Source organism: Dreissena polymorpha, chromosome 3 (genome assembly GCF_020536995.1).
Source record: "Dreissena polymorpha isolate Duluth1 chromosome 3, UMN_Dpol_1.0, whole genome shotgun sequence".
Taxonomy (NCBI): domain Eukaryota; kingdom Metazoa; phylum Mollusca; class Bivalvia; order Myida; family Dreissenidae; genus Dreissena; species Dreissena polymorpha.
Genome location: NC_068357.1, coordinates 54,520,398 through 54,544,455, shown reverse-complemented (window position 1 = coordinate 54,544,455; position 24,058 = coordinate 54,520,398). Strand labels below are relative to the sequence as shown.

The window sequence follows — 24,058 nt, the reverse complement described above, 5'->3', positions numbered from 1 at the left end:
AAGGAATCGTGAAAATGTGTTGTAAATGAAAAACAGCTAAAAAGAATTTTCGCTTTTCAAGATGTAGATGTGCAGGTGATATTCATTAGGATACCACATAATTGAGAAAATCAAGATACCTTGTTCTATGTGATCGTCCATAACCTTCTCTGCTCACATCTGTATAAGATGTAAGGAAGGTTGTGGTAGAATAAACTATATTCTTGCCAAGATAATCTTCTAGTCTAGACACCACTGAATAGTGGTAAATAATGACAAAAAGATGGAAATCTGTGTCATTGAATAATCCCGAGATTAATACAATTAACTTAAAAATAAAGCTGAAACGGACGTAAGAAAAGATGTCTCAGCAGAAAGACCGGTGAACGGACCGGTAAATACCAACCGGTGACAGGAACCATTTGTCAAGGATGTGTGGGCAAAGAAACCACGGCAAGCCGAACTTTCCCACTCCAAACACACTTGAAAATTGGTAGAATAGGAGTGTGTTTAACACTTATAAGTTTATGACCTATCTACAGAATATAGCCTCTTCTTGAACCAATAACAGGCGCCTTTAAAATCCTGGATAATACAGGTTGTGAAGTCATTGATTTGCGAAGTACGGAAATATGATTGACAATGGTACCTCCGGAATCGGAGGTGTGATGGCAGAAAAAGGTGAAAACCCTAGGAGTAACCTTAAGGGGGTCCACGCTTGCCGGTAGAATGCATGGAAGTCTTAAATTCTGACTTAATTAATCCATTTACTTCAAGACTCCTAACCGGGACGAATTCCGAAAGGAATACGACCAGTTATAGGAAGACGGCCTGTTATGGCCAGAAGTGTAATAGAAGAATAACTTTAAGATGAGGTCCCTCCAGATCCTAGGATCTAAGATCTGAGTTCAATAGCTCCCAAGCCATCTACAAGACTGTAGCCGCTATGCGGTCAATCTGATAGGCAATCCTATGTATCAGAACTCTTGTTGATTCCAGTAGCTTGAAAATATGCACTGTCATAGGAGCAATAGAAAAGCAGAAGTCGATACAAAATGTCGTCTTGCTAATCCTGCTAGCGTCATTAATGTGTCCCAACTGTTCCGTGACACTGACTGCAAAGTCTGTAGCCGACAGGTAAAGGCGGTTAAAACAATTCATCCTTCGGGTCTCGAACATAAATTAAAAGAGGTCAAATAGTAATGTTCGACCTCAATGCTAGTCTCCGAGCCCACTTCAACCGATCTATCTGCAAGACCAGAAGTCTGCATGTAGCCGGTTGAGATAGAAGTACAAATAACAGATATAGCATGATTTGGTAACCGTCGCCAGTAGAACATCAGTATTGAAAAACACAAAAAGTCATGTAGATTGTTGAATCCATAAAATATAGTATTCAATACAATCATAGCCAGGGGTATACAACTAGGTAATGTAGACGATACCCGTGATACTAAAAATTGACTGATGAAAAGACTGTGGAATACCGGTAATTGGTAACTGGTGACCGAACCGGACCGGTCAATGACCGGTAACTGTAGCCAGGTGAACGGACCAGTCATAATATGACCGGTGACGTTACCAGTTAAAGACCGAAAAATGGTGGAATCCATATGGTCTGATATCAATGTCAAGCACTGCTCGGAAAAGAAGATCGTGCCAAAAATCCAATCCGATGGCGATGAGACATCACTTATTCTGACCGGTGATCAGTGATATGACCGATGAATGGTGACCGATGTCCGGTGATCGGGATCGGTATAATATAACTGCGTCAGAATGGAAATATCTGGTGCATAAGAATGACCATCCACGAAGTCATCTGATAATGTTAACCGGAAAACAACGGTAGATTATCAGTATTAATAGGCATAAGTGTCCTTGTAGTCGTAGTGGAGAAAAGAACAGCTTATCCCGAAGCCTGAAAGTTAAACGAACTAGTGTTCGCATACAACTACGGCTCGGTGACTGCAACATGTGTGGATGCCATAAGAAAAACCATCACACGTGGAATGGAGACATGATATTCCTAAAGGAATAAAATGGAGAACGTCGATATGACCAGTAGGTTCATAAACGCCTACGTGAGAAGTGGCGACATCCATATAATTGCGATGCCGAAATATTGTTCGGCTACGCTGGAAATATTGTCTTCTACAATATTGTCTCCGTGAGCATTGACGTGATCGCTTACGAGCGTTTCAACGCCGAGAACTGCTCAATGAAGGAGAGGTATGTTCGATAACTATCCTGTTGTGCTCAATGAAGTCCGCTGATGTCTACGTGAAGGTTGACGACGTCCTCGTTTCCTGCGATGTCGAGATCTGGATCGGCCGAGATGTGGATCGGCTGCGATGAGACCGAGATCTTCTAGAATAACGTCTCCGTGAGTGACGACGTGATCGCTTACGAGAGCCGCGACGATGAGAACTGCTCGACGAAGAAGAGCGTGTGCGATGTCTAATCCTTGATGAAGACGATGTATTCGACGACAAATAGGAGAATAATTCAATGAAGAAGACCGAGTTCTTCTTCTTGACCGGTGACTGGTGTTATCAGTGGCAGGCCTAACTGATGACTGTTGACCGGACCGGTGATCAATGACCGGACCGGTGACCGGACCGGACTGGTGACATGACCGGACCGGTGACATGACCGGTGACCGGACCGGTGATCAATGACCGGACCGGACCGGTGACGGTGAGATGACCGGTGACCGGACCGTCGACATGACCGGTGAACGGACCAGTGACCCGAACGGACCTGTGACCGGACCGGACCAGTGATCAATGACCGGACCGGACCGGTGACATGACCGGTGACCTGACCTGACCGGACTGGTGACATGACCGGTGACCGGACCAGTGACATGACCGGACCGGTGATCAATGACCGGACCGGACCGGTGACATGACCGGTGACCGGACCGGCCGGTCAGACGTCGATCAATGGTCCGTGATCAACGTCCCCGGTGACGTACCGGTCATATCATGACCAGTGTTGTCACCGGATAATGACCGTATGGCAGATGCCAAATGGTCCGGCATTGGTCGATGTCCTTGACCAATGCCATCGGGCAAAGACCAGCTGACGGGTGTCGCCATATGGTCTGATGTTGACCGACTGTCTAAGAGACTTAGCATAGTACGGTCGCCATCGTGCCCGATACCCGGTGACTGATACTGCAACTATCATCCATGATCTGCGAAGTCACCGGGTATTTATCCACTCTTGTTTCTGTGACCATCATGTAGTCGAATATATGAAAAACAAGAGCAAAGCATATTCAACCATAAACTGGTCACAGACCAGATTATCATACGGCACATAAAATCATTATTTGACCATAATGAAAATTATAATAATACTGCCGTAGATCGTAAATTAAACAAAAGTTTAATTCAAAACAGATGAAAAATAAAATGACGATCAATTAGATTGTCATACGGAACGTTAAAATCATTATTGCACACAATGGCAAATGATAAACAATCTGTCAATAGAAGAACACGCTTTGCACGATCTCGTAACACATTAGATGAACATGCTTTGCACATTCTAGCAATGTATTAGAAGAGAACGTTTTGCACGTGGTCGTTCGCGCCTGAAAACACCCAGCATGGTAGAAATAAACCATTGTTCGATAAAAACAAGCATGGCTTACCTTTTACAAATGAAACAAAATCCATTAAATCCACACAAATTAATCCGAATGAGAAATAAAAAGATAAATAACACAATTTATCTATTCAAAACCCCAATCAACCAAGTGAAAAACACTATTTTAATTCAGAGCCGTAAAAGACACGTATACACCTGGTTGATCCAGAAAGAATATTGAGGATTGGTAAGCGATTTTTGGCTAGGTTGCATTGAACTATGTTTAACCTGGCCTGTATTACGGTATTGAGGTGGCGGATTCCCAGTTTAAATTCCGGATGAGTTATTCCCCCTTGGAAAGTATAAGCATACGATAACAGGTCAGTATTTATGACATTAAAATGTTGTCGCGTATTAGCCTGTGTGGACATCAGAGACGGCAGTACAGCTAAAATGGATTTTCCCTAAGAAGACACTTCTTTTACATGAAAAATACCATAAAAGCTGAAAATGTCTTCACTTATTGAACAGGCTAATCTGGGACGATTCTTGACACACATGCATTAACCCTTTCCCACTCAGAAGCAAGTGAAAATGGCTATGTGCAAACAGCATAAACCAGAACAGCCTGTGCGAGTAACTTGCAGTCTGTTCAGGTTTATACTGTTTACTGCTCAGCAGTATCTTAAGATTGGAAATGAAGTCTTTAAAACTTGATTCTAGTAAGAAAGGTCTTACATTAAATATACCTTTCTGAGGGACTTCAAAGGCGTCAAAATACATATCTTAGTGGTATAGGGTTAATCCTCATTTTCACAAAAAGCATCTCAAATATTTATCATTGATTTTTTTTACATAGAACTCAAGCCGCAGAGGATGCCAACTCACCGTTTGATGTCGTCAATCTCTTTCTGTATGTTATCCAGCTCCTTGATTGCAGAGAAATCAGCCACATGTCCATAGGGTCCCGCACTGGTACCACCATCCTAGCAATCAATAAAACAATTGACATGACGCCTTATCAGTGATCGCTCCACCCACTTAATCACGTGGCTCAGCGGGAAGAAAACCTAGACAAGCTAACACCAAAATGGCTTCGTTGCCTATAGACTGCATATAGATTTACGCGATATTCCGAATGATTTTATGGACTTGTTTAACACCATATTACACTTGTCAAGGGGTTGATGCCATTTAGTTATTCTGCAAATGCAAAAAATATACGATTAAAAAGAAAATCGGCTATTTATAACGGGTAAATCGGTACATTAAACACGCTCTCAAACGCTTGCGCGCTTACCGAAATCGAACCCGTTATTACGTGTAATGGTTGTATTTGCAATAAATTAACACTTCACCGGTATTTACTCGTGTTATTAACAAAATTATTACTGAAACATTCCCCCTACCCGTGTATTTGACACGAAATAGAGCTTTATAACTGGGAATTCGGTGAAGTTTTACGCGCTTTCTGACGCCGGGTGGGTACCTCAATCCCACATGTTATTGCGTATAAAAGTGATATTAATCATATTAAACATTGCTTATGGGACATTTATCAATCACTATAATTTAAAGCGCAAAAACAACACAGTAAGTTTGGACATTGTCTGATATAAAATTAGCGTTTTACGAAATGGAATATGGTCAGACTATTATAAATTAATAAGGCTACCAATATCAGACGCTCGCGCAGGTACCGACTTCCCCGAAGTTACCGCATTTATTGGTTAACTAATATCAGTAATAATAACTCTTTTACAATAGCATTGATCGATACGTCTTTATTAAAATAATAACAAAATGGTTTTCACTTGTTTCTGACACACACAGAAACGCGATTTTTAACGGGAATTTCATAAAGTTACACGAATCGGGTACCAAAATTCTCAATTATTTTACATGCACACGTGACATAATACATACTTAATAATGCTTAGTTATTGCTTATATGACATTTCAAGTTTGTGAAATACATTTATGTTCTTTAAAGGGGATCTCGGTAATTCTTGAAGCTTCCACTCGCTCTTGTCAAGACCGCATTGCCGCGTTGGAAATGGTATAAATTAAATTCATCTAACTTATCTTTCTGGATACCAAATGTCAGAGTTGCATTAACCCTTTTACACCGTTTTTGCCATATTTCATTTCCGTTTTTTAATCCGAACAAAATAAATGAAACTCGTTTAAAAAATGAGATCTATTGCATTCGAGCTCCTAGTGTGGATTAAAAGCGTTTATTGGTGACACCTCATGAGTGCGAATGTGTAGATACCGTTAATAAGATAATATATCACATGTCACCTTCAAATAACATGTATGATGTCAATTAAGTGCATTACTATCAGAGTAATAAAACACAACATGAATTAGGCTTCATGCTGGGTTTTATTTCTCTTTAAGTAATGCAGATGAACCTCGCTTCTGACCTAGTAACTGATAAAACTATTTTAAAAAAGTGAAATATTATGTGATAATCAGATCGATAACATAAACTATTTAAATCTTCTAGTATATCCGATAAAAATATATTATAATTGTCTTTGACAGTGTTGACGTTCAGTTGTTCGTGGTGACGACCGCATGTATTTATACATCTCTTACACTTCTCAAGATCTCTTTTCGGCTTTGGAAACGATATAAATTAAATGTCACCAACTAATCTTTCAGGATATCGATTGTCCAAGTTACATAATCCCCATTGACACCGTTTAACCATTTTTAATCGTTTTTTTTAAGAGGAAAACAAAAGAAACTCGTTGGAATATAGGTGAACATAAACATGTAGCTTATCTAGAAAATGGCGGACAGGTCGTTGCTAACGAGTGCGCCCGATTAATCGATCGCTGATTGCTGGATCAATTCTAGTGGGCGGAGCGATCATAGATAAGGCGTCATGTCAATTACAGTCAGTCAACCAGTTTAGAATCACCCGGCAAAAAACTTTAATTCTTTTGACCACAATACTTTCTTTCGGGATTTAGTGTCAATGTGAGAAGAGGTAAAAATAAAGGGTAAAATTTATTTTGTATGATAACAGGTTAGGCCAGATGCATATACAGTTTTTTGTCAAAAATAGCCAATTAAAGTTCACCCTCCGGAAAATTATTAAAAATCACTCAACTTACAGAATTAGTTTTTCAAAACATTGTCATGGCATTTGTTTTCAATCAGCAAAAAGTTTATTTGAAAATAAACACATATGCACATTTCAAAATGTAACTAATTCAATCAGTTCCGGTTAACTTTTTGCCGCATTTATCCCCCCTGTAAGCATAATACAAAAGCTTTCTTGCTAATTGTTATTGGTAATTTATTCCTTTACCTTATGTATACCTTAGACACTTATCATTTTGTTTTTATTGGGGTATAATGGAAAATTAAAAACAAATTAATCGGAACTGCTGATTATTCGGAACTGGTTGACAAACTGTATCAATCACATGGTTTTGTGAGTGTTTTGCTGTTATTTATTACTTTTTCAAAAGGTACATGGCAGTCCAAACGAAAAAACAAGCAACCAAAAGAAAGCCATATCCACCACTGTGAACCATTTGACTTCAAATCTTGAGTTCAATCTTGACCTACAGCCAGTGTGAACATAAGTTTGCATATCCTCAAGTATTATTACTAAGCTTCAAACGTATAGCATTGTTTTCTAAGTTTTAATGGTCAGCCAGTGCCCAAAGGACAAAGGTGAGCTATATTCAACACTGTTATCTATTTGACCTTCAAGTGAAACCTTCACCTACGGCCAGTATCCAAATGAAAGTCGTATCCTCGACGGTGATCGTTTTGACCTTCTAATGAGACCTTCTAATTAATGACTTCTGAACAAGATGTTTATATCAATTTCCTGAACATTTGACCCAAGTTTCATGGCAATTGTTAAAAGATTTAGGAGAAATGGGGCACATACAAAAATGTTAGAGACATAAATAGAGTCTCAAATATATAACAGTAGTTTTATTATGTTTTTGTGTGCTGTTAATAATGTCTATTTTAATGTAATAAGGCAGTCTAAATCAAAGCCATATTCCCTACAGTACACCATTTGACTTCAAATGAGACCTTGAACTTCAGCCAGCATCCACATGAAAGCCACATCTTTTACAGTGATCTATCCCTTTCCCCCAAAAGAAGCAAAGTAAAAATGGCTTGTGCAATCAGCATAAAACCAGAACAGCCTGCGAGTAACTCGCAGTCTGTTGTGGTTTTATGCTGTTTGCTTGTCAGTAATTAAGCATTTAAAACTTGTATTTAGTAAGAAAGGTATATAATTAAACTCAACTTTCTAAGGGTCTACAAATACGTAAAACTATGTATCTAAGACTTAAAGGGCTATTTGACCTTCAAGTAAGACCTTAACCTACAGCCAGATGTATGATTCATGACTTCTGAACAAGAAATTCATCTCAATTTCCTTAACATTTGAGCCTAGTTTAATGAATGTTTGCAATGTTCTTGGACAAACCTTGCACATCAATTATACATAATCTTATATTAAAAGTAATGAATTGAGACGCAAAATATTATGGTGTTCAGTGGATAACGAAGCAGTGAAATACTCCAAAGTTTTGAAACACCTAAAACAATATGCATAAATAAAAGCTACAGCAAACACTGAAGCAAAATGCAAATACATATTCATCTGAATGAGACTGCAGTTTTTCAAAATGACTTTTTCATGGACACCTACATTCTTGGATTTCTCATTTTGAAAGAAAATGATAAATTTGTGGCGGTCATTTTCACAAAATTAACACAAATTTTTACCGAAACACCAAAGGTTGCCGTGTCCAGTGGTACAGCCCCAGGCCTCAGGCTGGGGGGCACGAGGTCAGGGGTCAACTGGGGGGGCGGGTCAATGCCCTTCATCTTCTGCTGTACCAGGTGCATGGCCAGGGCGAACTGCTCTGAAGTAAGTTTCCCCATCCCTTTCATGTCACACAGGCTCCTGTGGAAAAGCAAATATGTAAATGAGCCGCATTCTGAGAAAACTGGGGCGTAATGCATATGTGTAAAGTGTTTACCCAGAATAGCCTGCGCAGTCAGCACAGGCTTATAGGGGCTGACACTTTCCGCATTAAGTTGATTTCTGCTAAGTATACGTACATTACAATGTAAAAATTTCCTAATTAAGATTTAGAGGCAAACAATTTCAAATATTCAGTATGCAAAGGTTTGTGAAAGCCCTTTGTCTGTATAAGGCTGAGTTCAAGCTAAATGTTGTAAGTGAATGTTTCATTTATGTATCAAATTGAACCGCGTGAAGCACAAATATTCATAAGGTATACATGCTACTAATTATCATTCAGTTTTAGAAAGTAGAGTTATTATTTTACTTCAATAACCACAAATTATTAGATCTAACTAGACACAAGTTACTCCAGATTTTCATCCATGCTCTTTAAATTATGGAAAAAAACAAAAACACCGATCTCTTAATGATACATGTTGAAAGCAGCTGCATTTCCAACAGTCCCACTTTAAGCTGTAAGCATGTGGCTTAATTAATTTCCTCAACACAATGTGATCAGAAAATTTAAATGTCTGTAAACACATCCCAAACTTGGTAGGAGACCAACATCGACTGTTACATTCTAAATACCTAGCCTGAGGCCCTTGCGGGATCTGAGATTTTTTAATTATTTGGGAAATGCATATAGAGAAAACAAGTTACCCTCAAGTTGGCACAAATTTTGACCTCACGGAGCAAGTTTTGAACAAAATTGGTAAAAGATCACAATGTGATTTTATAGGCTACATAAACAACCTCTGAGCTTTGTGGTTTCAAAGATTTTTTTTAAGTTTTCACTACATACACATCAGGAAAACAAGTGACCACTAAGGTGGGGCCAATTTTAAAGTACTTGTTTTTACCAAATTTGGTAGAGGACCACAATACAATGCTACACACCAAATATTAAAATTCTGATATTGCATTTGCATATAAGAAGATTTTTAAAGTATTTTACTGTTTAAGTCTATATATATCATGTGACCCCTGGGGAATGATTTGAACACATTGGTAGAGCACAACTGGACAATGTTACAAACCAAATAGTATAGCCTAACCCTTGTGGTTAAAGAGAAGAGTTTTGGAATTTCATATCATCATCTTTTAGATCTGAGGACGTTTATATGTGATAGTCTAGAACTGTTTCACTACTTTGAAAGAGGGTCACCCAAGGATCATTTCTACAAAGTTTCTGTCCATGCTTTGAGGAGGAGAAAACATAAGATGTGTTAATGCACACATTGGACAACGAGATCATGGTATTGTTAAAACTCCCCATGACTATACTTAGGTGAGCAAAAAATAACATCAACCGTGATCCTTTTTACCTTCTAATGAGATCTTCTAATTAATGACCTCTGAACAAGATGTTTATATCAATTTCCTGAACATTTGACCCAAGTTTCATGTCAATTGTTTAAAGATTTAGGAGAAATGAGGCACAAACAAAAAATGTTAGAGACATAAGTAGAGCCTTAAATATATCACAGTAGTTTTATTATGTTTTTGTGTGCTGTTAATAATGTCTATGTTAATTTAATAAGGCAGTCAAAATCAAAGTCATATCCCCTACTGTACACCATTTGACTTCAAATCAGACCTTGAACTACAGCCAGCGTCCAAATGAAACCCATATCCCTTACAGTGATCTATTTGACCTGAACCTACAGCCAGATGTGTGATTCATGACTTCTGAACAAGAGGTTCATCTCAATTTCCTTAACATTTGTGAGCCTAGTTTAATGAAAATTGTTCAAAGGATAAAAGAGAACTGAGCCAAACGTGAACATATTGGAGACAGAAATTGAGCCTCAAATATTGTTTTAAATTTGATTTCTTTTACATATATTGAAGTTGTTTGCAATGTTCTTGGATAAACCTTGCATATCAATTTATACATAATCTTATATTAAAGTAATGTATTGGGACGCAAAACATTATGGTGTTAAGGACAGGAATAGCAGAGGAATACTCCAAACTTGCAGGCTCTTCTGGTTTAATGCTGATTGCAAAGCCATTGTCACTTTACTTCTGAGAGGAAAGAATTTACCCACCAAATATGAGCAAGGACGTTGTTATGCAGCCCGCTCTGAAGAAAGAGGTACTTAATCTTGATTATATTAAAATGTATGCATATTGACTTGTATACACAAATTATTTACACGTTTTCCACCCACCAAATATGAGCAAGGACATTGTTATGCAGGCCGCTCTGAAGGAATATGTCCCTGATCTCCTGTCCCGAGACATATCCATCCATGTCTAGGTCAGCCTTGCGGAACATGGCGTCGTAGTTCAGCTTGTCTGCTGGAGTTACTACCCAGGGGACACTCAGGCCCTGCAAAAATATCCATCTATGAGCATCACTTTGGGAAAACTAAGCGTTAAGTGTATTCCCAGATTAGCCTGAGCAAACAGCGCGTGCTTATCCAGGACATTAATTTACGCTTAAATGTTGTTGTTTTTTAAAGAAAATCCAGTCTAGGCGCAAAGTGTAGTACCTGATAAGCCTGTGTGACCGCACAATCTAATCTGAGATGACACTTTTCGCACATGCATTAAGACCCATTTTCCTAGAACGAGGCTCATATGTATGATTTAACAAGAAAGTAAACATGGCCATGCAGTTTGTCCCACCACCCAGGGAACATTCTGACCCTGTAGAATAGTGTCCATATATGTGTGTCTGAACACAAAGGTATTCAAACATCTTGCAAAAAGAAATAGATTTAGTGCCTGAATTTATTGTTTATGACTAATTTGCAAGATGAATGCTAGATGAATGCTAGATGAATGCTAGATGAATGCTAGATGAATGCTAGATGAATGCTAGATGAATGCTAAAAAGTCACTTCCTAGTTCAGCTTGTCTGCTGGATTCACCCCATCCAGGGAAAACTGAGAACCTGTCGATTGTCCATTATGTGAACAAAATATCCATAATGAATAAATTCAGGCATTAAAGACTGTTTCTGTTGTCAATCAGGTAATCACATATTATATTTTTTGTTTTTTATGAAATACTTTGAGAAGATGGTTGGTGATGAAGGACATCATTATATATCATAGAAAAAAAAGCCCATGTACAGATATAGATGTATTTTTGAAAAGATATTAAGGTATTTTAAAAAACTAAATCTTTATCTTTACATTGACTTTCATTTTAATATCAAAGGTAATTTTATACTTTTTCAACAAAATGCGAGCTAAACTAACATACAATCAATGCCAAACATTTGCAAAGAAGTTTTAAATCTGATTTTGCTGGAACACGTGGAGCAGGCTCAGAAGATGAAGGACTGCATGAATTTATGAACAAGAGGGCCATGATGGCCCTGAATCGCTCACCTGACTAACCTTGCTACATCAACTTAAATTCTATCAGACCCATATACAATCCCAAGAAAGATTTCATTAATTAATACATTCTGACAAAATTTCATTAAGATGTGATGAAAACTGTGACCTCTTTCATCTACACAAGGTTTTACTAGTATTGGCCTGGTGACCTAATTTTTGACCCCAGATGACCCATATACGATCCAAAAGCAGATATTATCAAGATAAACATTCTGACCATACTTCTTTAAGATCAAATGAAAACTATGACCTCTATTGTCTATACAAGGTTGTTCTATGATTTGACCTAGTGACCTTGTTTTTGACCCCAGATGACCCAAATACAATCCCAACCCAGATTTCATCAAGATAAACATTCTGACCAAATTTGATAAATATAGGATGAAAACTGTGACCTCTATTGTCTACACAAGGTTTTTCTATTATTTGACCTAGTGACCTAGTTTTTGACCTAGTGACCTAGTTTTTGACCCCAGATGACCCAAACACAATCCCAACCCAGATTTCATCAAGATAAACATTCTGACCAAATTTAATAAAGATTGGATGAAAACTGTGACCTCTACTGTCTTCACAAACAAATTGTTGACGGACGCACGCACACACGCACAACAGACGCCGGACATCACACGGTCACATAAGCTCACCATGTCACTTTGTGACAGGTGAGCTAAAAATGTGTTCATTTTTTTTTTAAAAGAATTTCTGGTGGAAATTTTTTGCAGTCATTTGTTCTCCAAATTTAATGCGCAAAAAACTCCAAAAAACTGGATATCTAATCTAATTTAATTACAGTTTTAATATAATCATAATAAAAATAATATTATTATTATTGATTTATTTTATTATTACTATTATTATTATTAATTTTCTTATTATTATAAACCTCCTACCCTCATGGCTGGGGAGTCAGACCTCTGTGTGGGTGGTTGTCCACCCATAACGGGCCCAATGTGGCTCGGCAGTACAGGCACAGCCCCCGCTAGAGGGGCCCCACCCTTCCTTTTAGAGGGGGGTATGAGCCCAGGGGTCAAGGCCATGGGAACGGGCTCCTTCGCCATGCCCTTGTGTACCAAATGCATTGCCTGAAAATTAAACGAGTCTCACTCATTGTATATAATTGAGCATCGCTAATTGCTAATATTTATTACTATTTATTGTGCAACCATATAAAATGCTCATGAACATAAATAACAGAGGGGGTAATCACGTGATAGACAAGATAGCGACGTTCATGCCGAGGCAGGTATTTTTAGAAGTTTTATATCATTTATTATTTGTATTTATTGTTTAAATGCCGCTCACTTTCCAGCCATATCAGCAAGAAAGTTACTGGTGTTTATTTCGTGTTTATTCGCGCTTTATCTCAACATTACTCGCTGCCAAATTGCTTAGCGGGATGACCTAATTAAAGCTCCACTAAGAAAATCTGCGTGGAGTAAAGTTGAGATATAAAGCGAAGTTTACTACAAACTAAATGCTAGTCACATGTTTACTGATATGGCTGGAAAGTGAGCATCATTTGAAAATTACACAAAAGTGATAAAGGGTATAAAATGGTGAAAACAACTGTCTCGGCATGGACGTCGCCATCTTGACTATCACTTGATTACCCCCTCTGAATAAGATCTCACACAAAATAGCTGGTTATTTTCCAACTTAAGTATTTATAGCGATTACTTAAACCATGTTTACATTTTAGCTTCACTCTGGGAAAATTGGGCTTACCGGTAATGCTGGTGCGTAAAGTGAAGTGCCAGATATTGAGATAAGCTTGTGCAGTCAATGCTGGTGCGTAAAGTGAAGTGCCAGATATTGAGATAAGCTTGTGTAGTCTGCACAGGCTAATAAGGCACAAAACCTTTTGCTTGTATGGTACCTTTGTTAGGTTGAAAGTTTTGTCCCTGATTAGCCTGCAAAGGCTAAACTGGAACAAAACTTAAGTGAATGCATTAAGCCCCATCTATTTGAGGTTGAGGCTAAAATGTATACATTGTCAAAGTATTTGCTATTTAACTCAATTTAAAAAATAACCAGCTTTTTTTTTAAATGAAGACATTTTATATGGTTACATAATCAAAACTAAAAATTGTATACAAGTAATCAATACACGTTTTGAGATTATTGTTATGCTTCACAAACACCTGAAAAATCTTATAAGGCCAAAGTGAGCAGCTTATAGCGGAATGTTATGCTTTACAAGTACATAATATTAAAGTCAACCCTTGACAAGAAAATAATATGAAGCATTCAGAGGTAATACAACTGAAGACATTTTTGATGGTTTCAATATTTCTCTCCATAACTAAAACAAGGCATGATGTTTAAATCTGTTTTGGACAAAATTACCTTTACCTTTGATTAAGGTGTGACACAGTATTACCACATAGTTAACATTTTTGGTGAACAGCAAACTTTAAACCATTGATTTATATGTATTTCCATGACCTTTGACACAGGGAAAAGGTCTCAACAAGGCCGAATCACATATGAAGTATCAAGCCAATCGGCCAATTGGTTGAAAAGTTATTTATCAGAAACAATATTCACACTTATTGTGACAGTGACCTTAACCTTTGACCTAGTGACCCCAATTTCAATAGGGGTCACCTACTGTCCAAGGCCAATGCACATAAGAAGTATCAAGCCAATCGGTCAATTCTTTGACCAGTTATTTATTGGAAACAATATAAATACTTATTGTTACAGTGACCTTGACTTTTGACCTAATGACCTCAATTTCAATAGGGGTCATTCACCGCCTTAGGCCAATGCACATGTGAAGTATTAAGCAAATCGGAAAATGTGTTGACGAGTTATTGATCCAAAACAAACTGGTCTTCCGACAAACAGACCAACCGACAGACAGACCGACCAACATCCAGCAAAACAATATACCCCCGCTTCTTTGAAGGGGGGCATATTACATGGAGTTCGGATAAGACGTTTTTTGGCCTATCTTTTTCTTTGATCTCAAAGTATGACATTGGCATTTGATTTAGTAAGACGTGTTTTACGCCTAAAATGCTCTCTCCTAATGTTGTTTATTTTTGAAGCTATTTAACAGGGGTGGCGAAATCTCAAAAAACTATACTTGTCCACGGACAACCATTTAGGAAATTTTACTTGCCCGTTGCTGAACTACACTTGTCCGTTAATGTTTATATAAATTATAAACGCATTTATTGATTAATGTTAAATAATGTGGAATATTTCAAAATGAGTATGATTTGCTTGTTTTGTTTATAATTGTATTTCAATGGTACATTCATTATAGCAGTATATTATAAACAATATAAAGACTTTCTCAAACTTTAAATCTTGCGCAGCTAGTGTTATTAAAACATGTGCTGAACATAAGTACATTGTAATCTTAACAAATTAAACTAGTCCAATATGTGGACCTCATCAGACTGAGGCTCCGCTACTGGTAGCAATTTGATTATATAAACTGGTAACCATTGAAAATCGGTTAGCCAAGTTTCTTGAAAAGTTCTGGTGCGTTTACTTAGAACATATCTTTTATCATAATCTTTCTTAGTTTTTTGGAAGGTGGGCTGCTCAAAGCTTCGGGTTTCTGCTCCGTTGTTGAAGATTAAAAAAAAAGTTTCAGCTTTACCATTAAAGTCGCCTTAAATAACAAGGTAGACTGTGTTTTGATTATCTTAGATTGATACTTTTTATTTCCGTCTGATTGTAAAAATAAAGAAACCAGTCTGTACACTGTCTAACAGTCGGGCCGAATGTTGAAAATGCGGCATGCTCCTGGTCTCATATAGAATAAGGGAGATCACTGCGCAGGAAAGTGCACGTATTTTAGCTTGATTACTCCGCAAATAGCACTGACAATGCAATCGCGTGTCAACATCCGGTTTTGTAAAACTTAATTACGGCTTTAATACAATGTATTTTTGTATACCTGGACGCGACTTTTAAAAAACTTGTTGTCCACGGACAACTTAATTGAAAAAAGTCAGTTGCCCAGACAAGCAAATGTACGACTCGGGCAACTCGGACATTTGATTTCGCCACCCCTGTTTAATAAATGACAAAATTGCAGTCTACACAAGCTGATTTATGGACATATTGGATCTTTGTGTGACCTTGACCTTTGAGGTTGGGAGACTTTTGTAAAACATGACATCCAGTTGTAAACAACGTGTAGTCTCATAATGGTGAACATTCGGTGTATGTCATTTTTAAATTTCACAATGAATTACAAAATAACATTCCTGCAAAGCTTGGAGGCACAAACACACACACATGCAGGCTGGACAAATATAAATTTCAACAGCAAGCTGAAACTTTGAGAGCCGTACCAGAGCAAACTCATCTCTATCTAGGTATCCATCCTTGTCGATATCACTGAGTTCCCAGATCCTGCCTAGTACGTCCACGGGCAGGTTTGACTTCATCAGCACCTGGACAATCAACAACAAGCTTAATGCATGTGCATAAAGTGTTGTCTTTGATAAGTCTGTGCATTCTGCACAGGCTTATCAGGGACAACACATTCCAATTTTACCAAAATTGAAGTACATCCACAAGGAGGTTTGACTTCCTCAGTACCTGGGAAAGCAAACAATAATCAAGGTCCAAGATAAACTATATGATAACAAAACTGTCCCAAGATAGTGCCCTTGACTATTCTTCTTATAATTATTACCATTATTAGAAATCTTCTTAATAGATATAAGCTTTGTCCTGGGAAAACTGGACTTAATGCATGTGCATAAAATGACCTCCCACATAAGCCTGTGCAGTCTGCTTAAACTGGATATTGGTAACACCTGCATTAAGACAAGTTATCCCAGAACGAGGCTCAAGGTTCCATATATCTTCTATGATAACAAAAGCTTTCCCAAGACACTGCTCTTGACTATTCTTCTGCTTTATAATATAAAGTACCAGTGTTTTCATCATTCAAAATCAGATACGCTAATCGGACCCATTTCCAATGGTAAAAAAGCATATATTTTTCCTAAATGGGAGCTAAAAAATCCGCCATGGAAGGTTTAAAAAAATATAAAAAAATTAAATCTCAATACTTTTTTCATCTCCCATCCATACCATATTAGTTCAATCTTAGTAAAATATACTACTGAAAAAACACGAATTTTGAGAACTCAATTTTGAAGCATTTTTTCGCCAAACATCAACAACACTTATTTCCCAATTTTAGTCAAAACACAGCACATTTTCCAATCCAAAGGGACCCGATGCCCAAAATGGTGGAATAACACATTGCGTACATTTTCTGTCTGTCATCTGATATCATGACCACAAATTCATACTTGAAGGTGAATATATGTAGTAGCTTTAGAGTATATGCAAGCTTGAAGCTGAAAATCAATTAAAACCATATAAAGATATTTGAATTTAAACTATTTACCCATTAATTTAGTTCAATTTAATAAAGTTTGAAAGCAAATTCAACCCACAAAATAATGAAACTCCAATAACCTTGATCCCAAAGACATGTGTGAAAATATTGTAAAAATGAAACTCCAGAAACATTATCAAGAGAGAATTTCTTATTAATCAACGCTTTTTTTTTATTTAAGTCACCTGACCTGTATTACCTATACTGTACAAGACAATACATAAAACATGAATGTAAATCATTGAGGGTTTAAACAATTAGAACCATTCCCCAAACATCACCATTGGCTCAGAATTAAACATTAATATACAAGGGAAAATACTAATTAACCTCAAACAATTGTTATTCAAATTGAAAAGCAATAAAAACAAGAGCTGTCAGAAGACAGCGCGCTCAACTTTTCGAGTGCTTGACAGTATAATTGGGAAATTGTTCATATTCAATAAGGTCAAGGTAATATAGTCATATTCTAACTGGAAGAGGACCATAATTGAAACATATTGATCGCTTATGTTTTAAAGAAGTGGTACATTAAAGACGATTCTGAGTTCAGGTATATTTTCCACAATCTATTCAACATTTGTAAAGACATAAAACAAACTAATAAGATTATATTTCGAGTTTGATAGCAATAGCTTGGGTGTGATGGTTTGACGGTCTTTCAAAAAAAAAATAATAATAATAAATATCTGTTTTTTATTTTACCATGTTTAAATTTTTTTTATCTTTTTGTGTGTGGGGATGGAGAGGGGAAATAATGTGGGTGTGTGGTCATTTATTAGATGATATTATTTAAAAAAGGGAGAAAAAAAAAATCGGAGGCGGGGGGGATTCTGGGGTGGGGCCTGGGGGATGGTTTGGGTGGAGTCCATTGTGGTATGTCAGTTAAGTGTTGTAAGTGTTGTAAGAGCTGTGTTCGGGAAACACAATGGCCCCTACTGCGCCGCTTTGAAGCCATATATTTGACCTTTCACCTTGAAGGATGACTTTGACCTTGACCTTTCACCACTCAAAATGTGCAGCTTTATGAGATACCCATGCATGCCAAATATCGAGTTGCTATCTTCAATATTGCAGAATTTGACCTTTGACCTTGACCTTTGACCTTGAAGGATGACCTTTACCTTTCACCACTCAATATGTGCAGCTCCATGAGATACGCATGCATGCCAAATATTGAGTTGCTATCTTCTATATTGCAAAATTTGACCTTTGACCTTGACCTTTGACCTTGACCTTTGCCCTTGAAGGATGACCTTAACCTTTCACCACTTAAGTTTTTTGTGCGTAAAGTTTTGTCTAAGACCAGGGACAACACTTTCCACTTTAACCATAATATAAGGTACGTCTACATGGAGGTTTGACTTCCTCAGTACCTGGGAAAGCAAACAATAATCAAGGTCCAAGATAAACTATATAATAACAAAACTGTCCCAAGATAGTGCCCTTGACTATTCTTCTTATAATTATTACCATTATTAGAAATCTAAATCTTCTTAATAGATATAAGCCTTGTTCTGGGAAAACTGCCCTTTATGTATGTGCATAAAGTGTCCTTCCAGATAAGTCTGCTTAAACTGGGTTTTGGTAAGAAGAAACTCCCATTATACAATAATTCAATAAGAGCAGAAAGTGTCGTCTGTGATAAGCCCTTGTGGACTAATCACACGGCTAATCAGGCTTATCAAGGATTACATTTAATACGCTTGCGTTAAGCTATGTTTTCCCAGAATGATGCTTCAGTAATTATCCCTTAACCCCTTAGATACTTATTTTTACGCATTTGAAGTCCCTTAGAAATTAAATTTAATTAAAGACCTTTCTTACTAGATTCATGATTCATTTCCAACCCTTAGATACTGATGAGCAGCAAACAGCATAAAACCTGAACAGACTGCAAGTGACTCCCAGGCTGTTCTGGTTTTATGCTGTTTAGTTTAAACCTATTTATTTTAGCTCGATTGCATCGAAAGCCTAAGGCTTATATAAACGCTCTCGAGTCCGTTTCCTGGGCCTAGAACCAGTACTTGGTGTCTTTGGGAGAGATCCAAAGAACGCTCCCACGGTGGGGATCGAACCCGTGACCTCCTGGTCCCTAGGCGGACACCATATCCATTACCCCACGGCGACCTATGCTGTTTGCATATAGCCATGCTTCTGAATGGACAAGGGGTAACCTTTACCACAGCATTATGCACACACTGTCACCTACATTTGGCTGACATTTGGGCAAGTAGTACAGCTCAGACTATTTGGTGAATAGTCAAGCTAAAAGTGAAAAATATGTTTTAAGGCTGGAATAACTTGCAAATATCAGGCCCAATATATGATGTTATTCTTTTCAATGTTACTTTGTTCACTCAAAACTCGTTTTTCGTTTAAGTCCGTCTTATTACAAGTGGATATTATAAGGAAACAAAAAAGCTCACCATGAGCACATTGTGAGCTTAAAAGTATTTGATGATTTGGCTTACATTTTTAATAGATGATAAATCTATTTCAATGTTAAGGGAAATATTTGTACTTTAAAATAAAAAAATCACCATTTTATAACGGGATCTTAATTTATAAATATGAGTCTCGCTCCGGAAAAAAGGGCTTAAAGCATGCGTGTTAAGTGACACTTTCAATCTTGACTAGACTTTTGTTGAAAAGAGATTTCCTTTAAATGAAAAAATACTTTATAGCGGAAAGTGTCGTCCCTGATTTGCATGTGCAGACTGTACTGGCTAATCTGAGACAACACTTTACACACATGCATTAAGCCCTGTTTTCCCATGTCCACTGATGATGTTACTGACCTCTCTCACACGGTCCCCGGCCAGGAGGTTGTTTACAGGTTTGAGACCGTCAAACACTTGATCATACTTGGATTTCTCTGTACTCTGAAGTAGGCATTAGTAAAGTGTTTGATGTCGCTAAATACAAATGAGCACTAAAAGGCATTGCAAGAAAAAAACGTAAACTAAAATACATTGTGATTCCAGTTACAAAAAAAGGAAGAGAAAACACACAGGTTTTCTTTTAATACAAGTGTGTCGCTCAACAGAAATATGTTAGTCTTGTTTAAAACTGAGCCTAATCATTTTCAAACTACGAGATATTATTATGACATTAGTTTTCACCCTTTCCCCCACAAGAAGCAAAGTGAAAATGGCGTTTGCAACCATCATACAACCAAAACAGCCTGTGAGTAACTCGCAGTCTGTTTTGGCTTTATGCTGTTTGCTTCTCATCAGTAACTAAGGATTAGAAATGAAGCCTTTAAACCTTGAATTTAGTAAGAAAGGTATTTAATTAAATGTTACTTTCTATGGATGTGTCAAAATACGTATCTAAGTGGTAAAGGGTTAATCAAGTGAAATGCTGATTGAGGAACAAATGGAAATTCCAGAGTATTTGCAACCTTTTTTAGAGACAAACAAGGAAAAGTGCCCTTCCCATTGATCCATATTTTTCTAATTAGTAAAATCCTGAGCCAAGAAAAATAATCATAGTTATGTGGCCAAGATTAGTGACTTACAAACAGACATTAGTTTGGTTAAATTCTACTATATACATACAAGATATGACTACCAGGTAATTATATCATAACAATGTACAACTATTAGAATAACTCTGGGAGCTGGTTTCCTTCCTAATTATAGGATTTTCTAATAAAAAAAAATCATGAGTTTTTACTTAAATCAGACCTTACAGTAGGATATATTTTATACTACTCACCCTTTTCTTTCGCAAGAAGGGGGCAAAAATGCCAGTAATAATGCTAAACGTCTCAATAATGAAGCCATAGACCTTATCCGCATGAGATATTAAACCTTTCCCAAATTTTAATGTGGTTGTTATGCCAAAGTATATGAAAATAAATTACAGATTTTTTTTTTCAAGTTTTAATGCCTTTATTTCAAACTCTAAGATACTTATTAGCAGCAAACGGCATAAAACCTGAACAGGTTGCGAGTAAGTTCAGTAACGCGCTGGCTGGTCTGGATCTATGCTGGTTGCATATAGCAATGTTCACTTTGCTTTTGAGTGGCAAAGGGATAAAAGCCAGTGTGCCTACCCCTATAAGCCATGGTACCCCAGCAGCTGCATCGCCTTCTGGTGCTATTTCAACTGGACCCTGCAATGAACATGATACAATTTGATTGAAAACATACATATGAGCCTCCTTCTGGGACAGTGGGGTTTAATGCATGTGCGTAAAGTGTTGTCCCAGATTAGCCTGTGCAGTCTGCACCAGCTTATCAGGGACGGCACATTCCGCCTTAAGTTGGATTTTCATTCAGAGGAGACTTCCTTAAAACAAAAATTTTCATAAAAGCAGAAAGTTTCTTCCCTGATAAGCCTGTGTGAACTACACAGGCTAATTTAGGACCACACTTAATGCACATGTGTGCATAAAACCCTGTTATCCAAGAGCCCAGCTCAATTTCATTTAAACAAGGGACAAAATTGTCACAAAACCAGGTTTTCATTGTGAAAAAAAATCTGATAAAGGGAGACAACTCAAACTGAACTTTTGAAATGAACAAACAAAATTAACCCCCTTTGTAAGTTTGTTTTAAAATAAATCTATTTTTAGTCGTGGCGACCTTGACATTGGAGATATTGACGTGATTCTTTCGTGCGACACACCGTCCCATGATGGTGAACAAATGTGCCAAATGATTTTAAAATCTCATAATGAATGACATAGTTATAGCCCAGACAAGCTCATTTATGGCTATTTTTTACCTTTGAACTCAAAGTGTGACCTTGACCTTGGAGATATTGACGTAATTTTTTCGCGCGACACACCGTCTAATGATGGTTAACAAATGTGCAAAATGATTTTAAAATCTCACAATGAACGACAAAGTTATGGCCCGGACAAGCTTGTTCCGCCCGCCCGCCAGCCCGCCAGCCAGCCCGCCCGCATTCGCCAATCTAATAACCAGTTTTTTCCTTCGGAAAACCTGGTTAATAATACATTCATTGACTTACTTCTTGCATAACTTTTTTGCTTTTACCTATACACAAAACATAGTACTTTCTTTCTGACATGAAAGAATTTTTCAGCACTAGAAATTTTCATAATTGGAATTTCAGATCAAAGTTCAAGAAACACAAATCTTATCGAGTAATGTTGCTGTTACTTAAACAAGAGCAAATAACTCTTAAAACTTTCATTATAAGACTTTTTCTGATTCAGTATGATGGAGCAACATCACGAAAACAAACATGCCAACAAAAATTATTGAGTATTGTTCAGGGAAAACTGGGCTTTATGCACATTTCATGAAGTGTCATCCCAGATAAGCCTGCGCAGTTTGCCCAGGCTAACCAGGGAAGACAGTTGCACTTTCCTATTTCATTGATTTTTTTTGTTTACAGTAGCTCTCTTCTAAATAAAAATCAAGTGTAGTCAAAAAGTGTCGTCCAAGATAATCCAGTGCAGGCTAATCAGGGACGACACTTTCAGCAGATGCATTGAACCCAGTTTATCCAGAGGGACGACACTTTCAGCAGATGCATTGAACCCAGTTTATCCAGAGGGACGACACTTTCAGCAGATGCATTGAACCCAGTTTATCCAGAGGGACGACACTTTCAGCAGATGCATTGAACCCAGTTTATCCAGAGGGACGACACTTTCAGCAGATGCATTGAACCCAGTTTATCCAGAGGGACGACACTTTCAGCAGATGCATTGAACCCAGTTTACCCAGAGGGACGACACTTTCAGCAGATGCATTGAACCCAGTTTACCCAGAGGGACGACACTTTCAGCAGATGCATTGAACCCAGTTTATCCAGAGGGACGACACTTTCAGCAGATGCATTGAACCCAGTTTACCCAGAGGGACGACACTTTCAGCAGATGCATTGAACCCAGGTTACCCAGAGGGACGACACTTTCAGCAGATGCATTGAACCCAGTTTATCCAGAGGGACGACACTTTCAGCAGATGCATTGAACCCAGTTTATCCAGAGTGTGGCACAATTTCACAGATATTTCTTTACCAAGTTAGGTTGTGGTGTCTCAGAGGTCAGTTTGTTGATGGCAGGATCAAGTCCGTTCTGGGCCATGGATATCAGCTTCAAGGCGACAAAAAATCCTGGTTTCTCCAAGTAGCCTTTCCCGCTCGGGTCTGATAGGTCCCAGATCTGTGTGAGGAGATAGGAAATGATCAGCAACTAACATAAATGGGTACAGTCTATGATTTATTATTTGAAGTACATATTTGTATGAGTTTTTTATATGTGAAACAATATGAAATGATAAGTAACTTACATAAATGAGTGCAGTCTATGGTTAATTATTTCAAGTACCTATTTGTATGGGTTGTTTTTATTGACACTATTATAGGCGTAACATATTTCTTGTATGTATGGGTCTCGCTCTGGGAAAACAGGGCTTAATGCATGCTCATCAAATTCCCACACAAACTAATCAGAGACAAAAATGTCTTGTTTAATTAAAGTTTTAGTTAAAAAGTCTCTTCTTAACAAAAATTTTATTTATGCATAAAGTGTTGTCCAAAATTAGCCCGTGCTGCATGTTATTAATACTAAATTAAACATGTGACCCCTGGGGTGTAACAGCTATGTTTCCCTGGGGCTTGATTTTAACAAACTTTGTCAAGGACCACTATGAAATGATACATAGCGATTTGAATTAATATTCGCTTATATCTCGACTTTTCTCCCTACAAATTTTCTAAGTAGGAGCT

At 37.6% G+C, this 24,058-nt stretch overlaps 1 protein-coding gene across 12 annotated transcripts in view; it reads right to left on the bottom strand.

Moving 5' to 3' along the window:
• The window catches only part of LOC127874199 (epidermal growth factor receptor substrate 15-like 1), a 105,071-nt gene that overhangs the window by 41,859 nt on the left and 39,154 nt on the right, over positions 1-24,058 (bottom strand). For all 12 annotated transcript variants that reach the window (XR_008046696.1, XM_052418413.1, XM_052418410.1 and 9 more), the window contains exons 4-11: positions 23,349-23,492; positions 21,405-21,464; positions 20,143-20,226; positions 16,278-16,379; positions 12,852-13,043; positions 10,777-10,937; positions 8,356-8,536; positions 4,468-4,565 (exon numbers count right to left, since the gene is read on the bottom strand). Coding sequence is in view for 11 of the 12 variants with exons in the window: in XM_052418413.1 (XP_052274373.1) it covers positions 4,468-4,565; positions 8,356-8,536; positions 10,777-10,937; positions 12,852-13,043; positions 16,278-16,379; positions 20,143-20,226; positions 21,405-21,464; positions 23,349-23,492 (1,022 nt within the window). In the remaining variant the exon portion in view is untranslated. The remainder of the gene's footprint in view (positions 1-4,467; positions 4,566-8,355; positions 8,537-10,776; positions 10,938-12,851; positions 13,044-16,277; positions 16,380-20,142; positions 20,227-21,404; positions 21,465-23,348; positions 23,493-24,058) is intronic.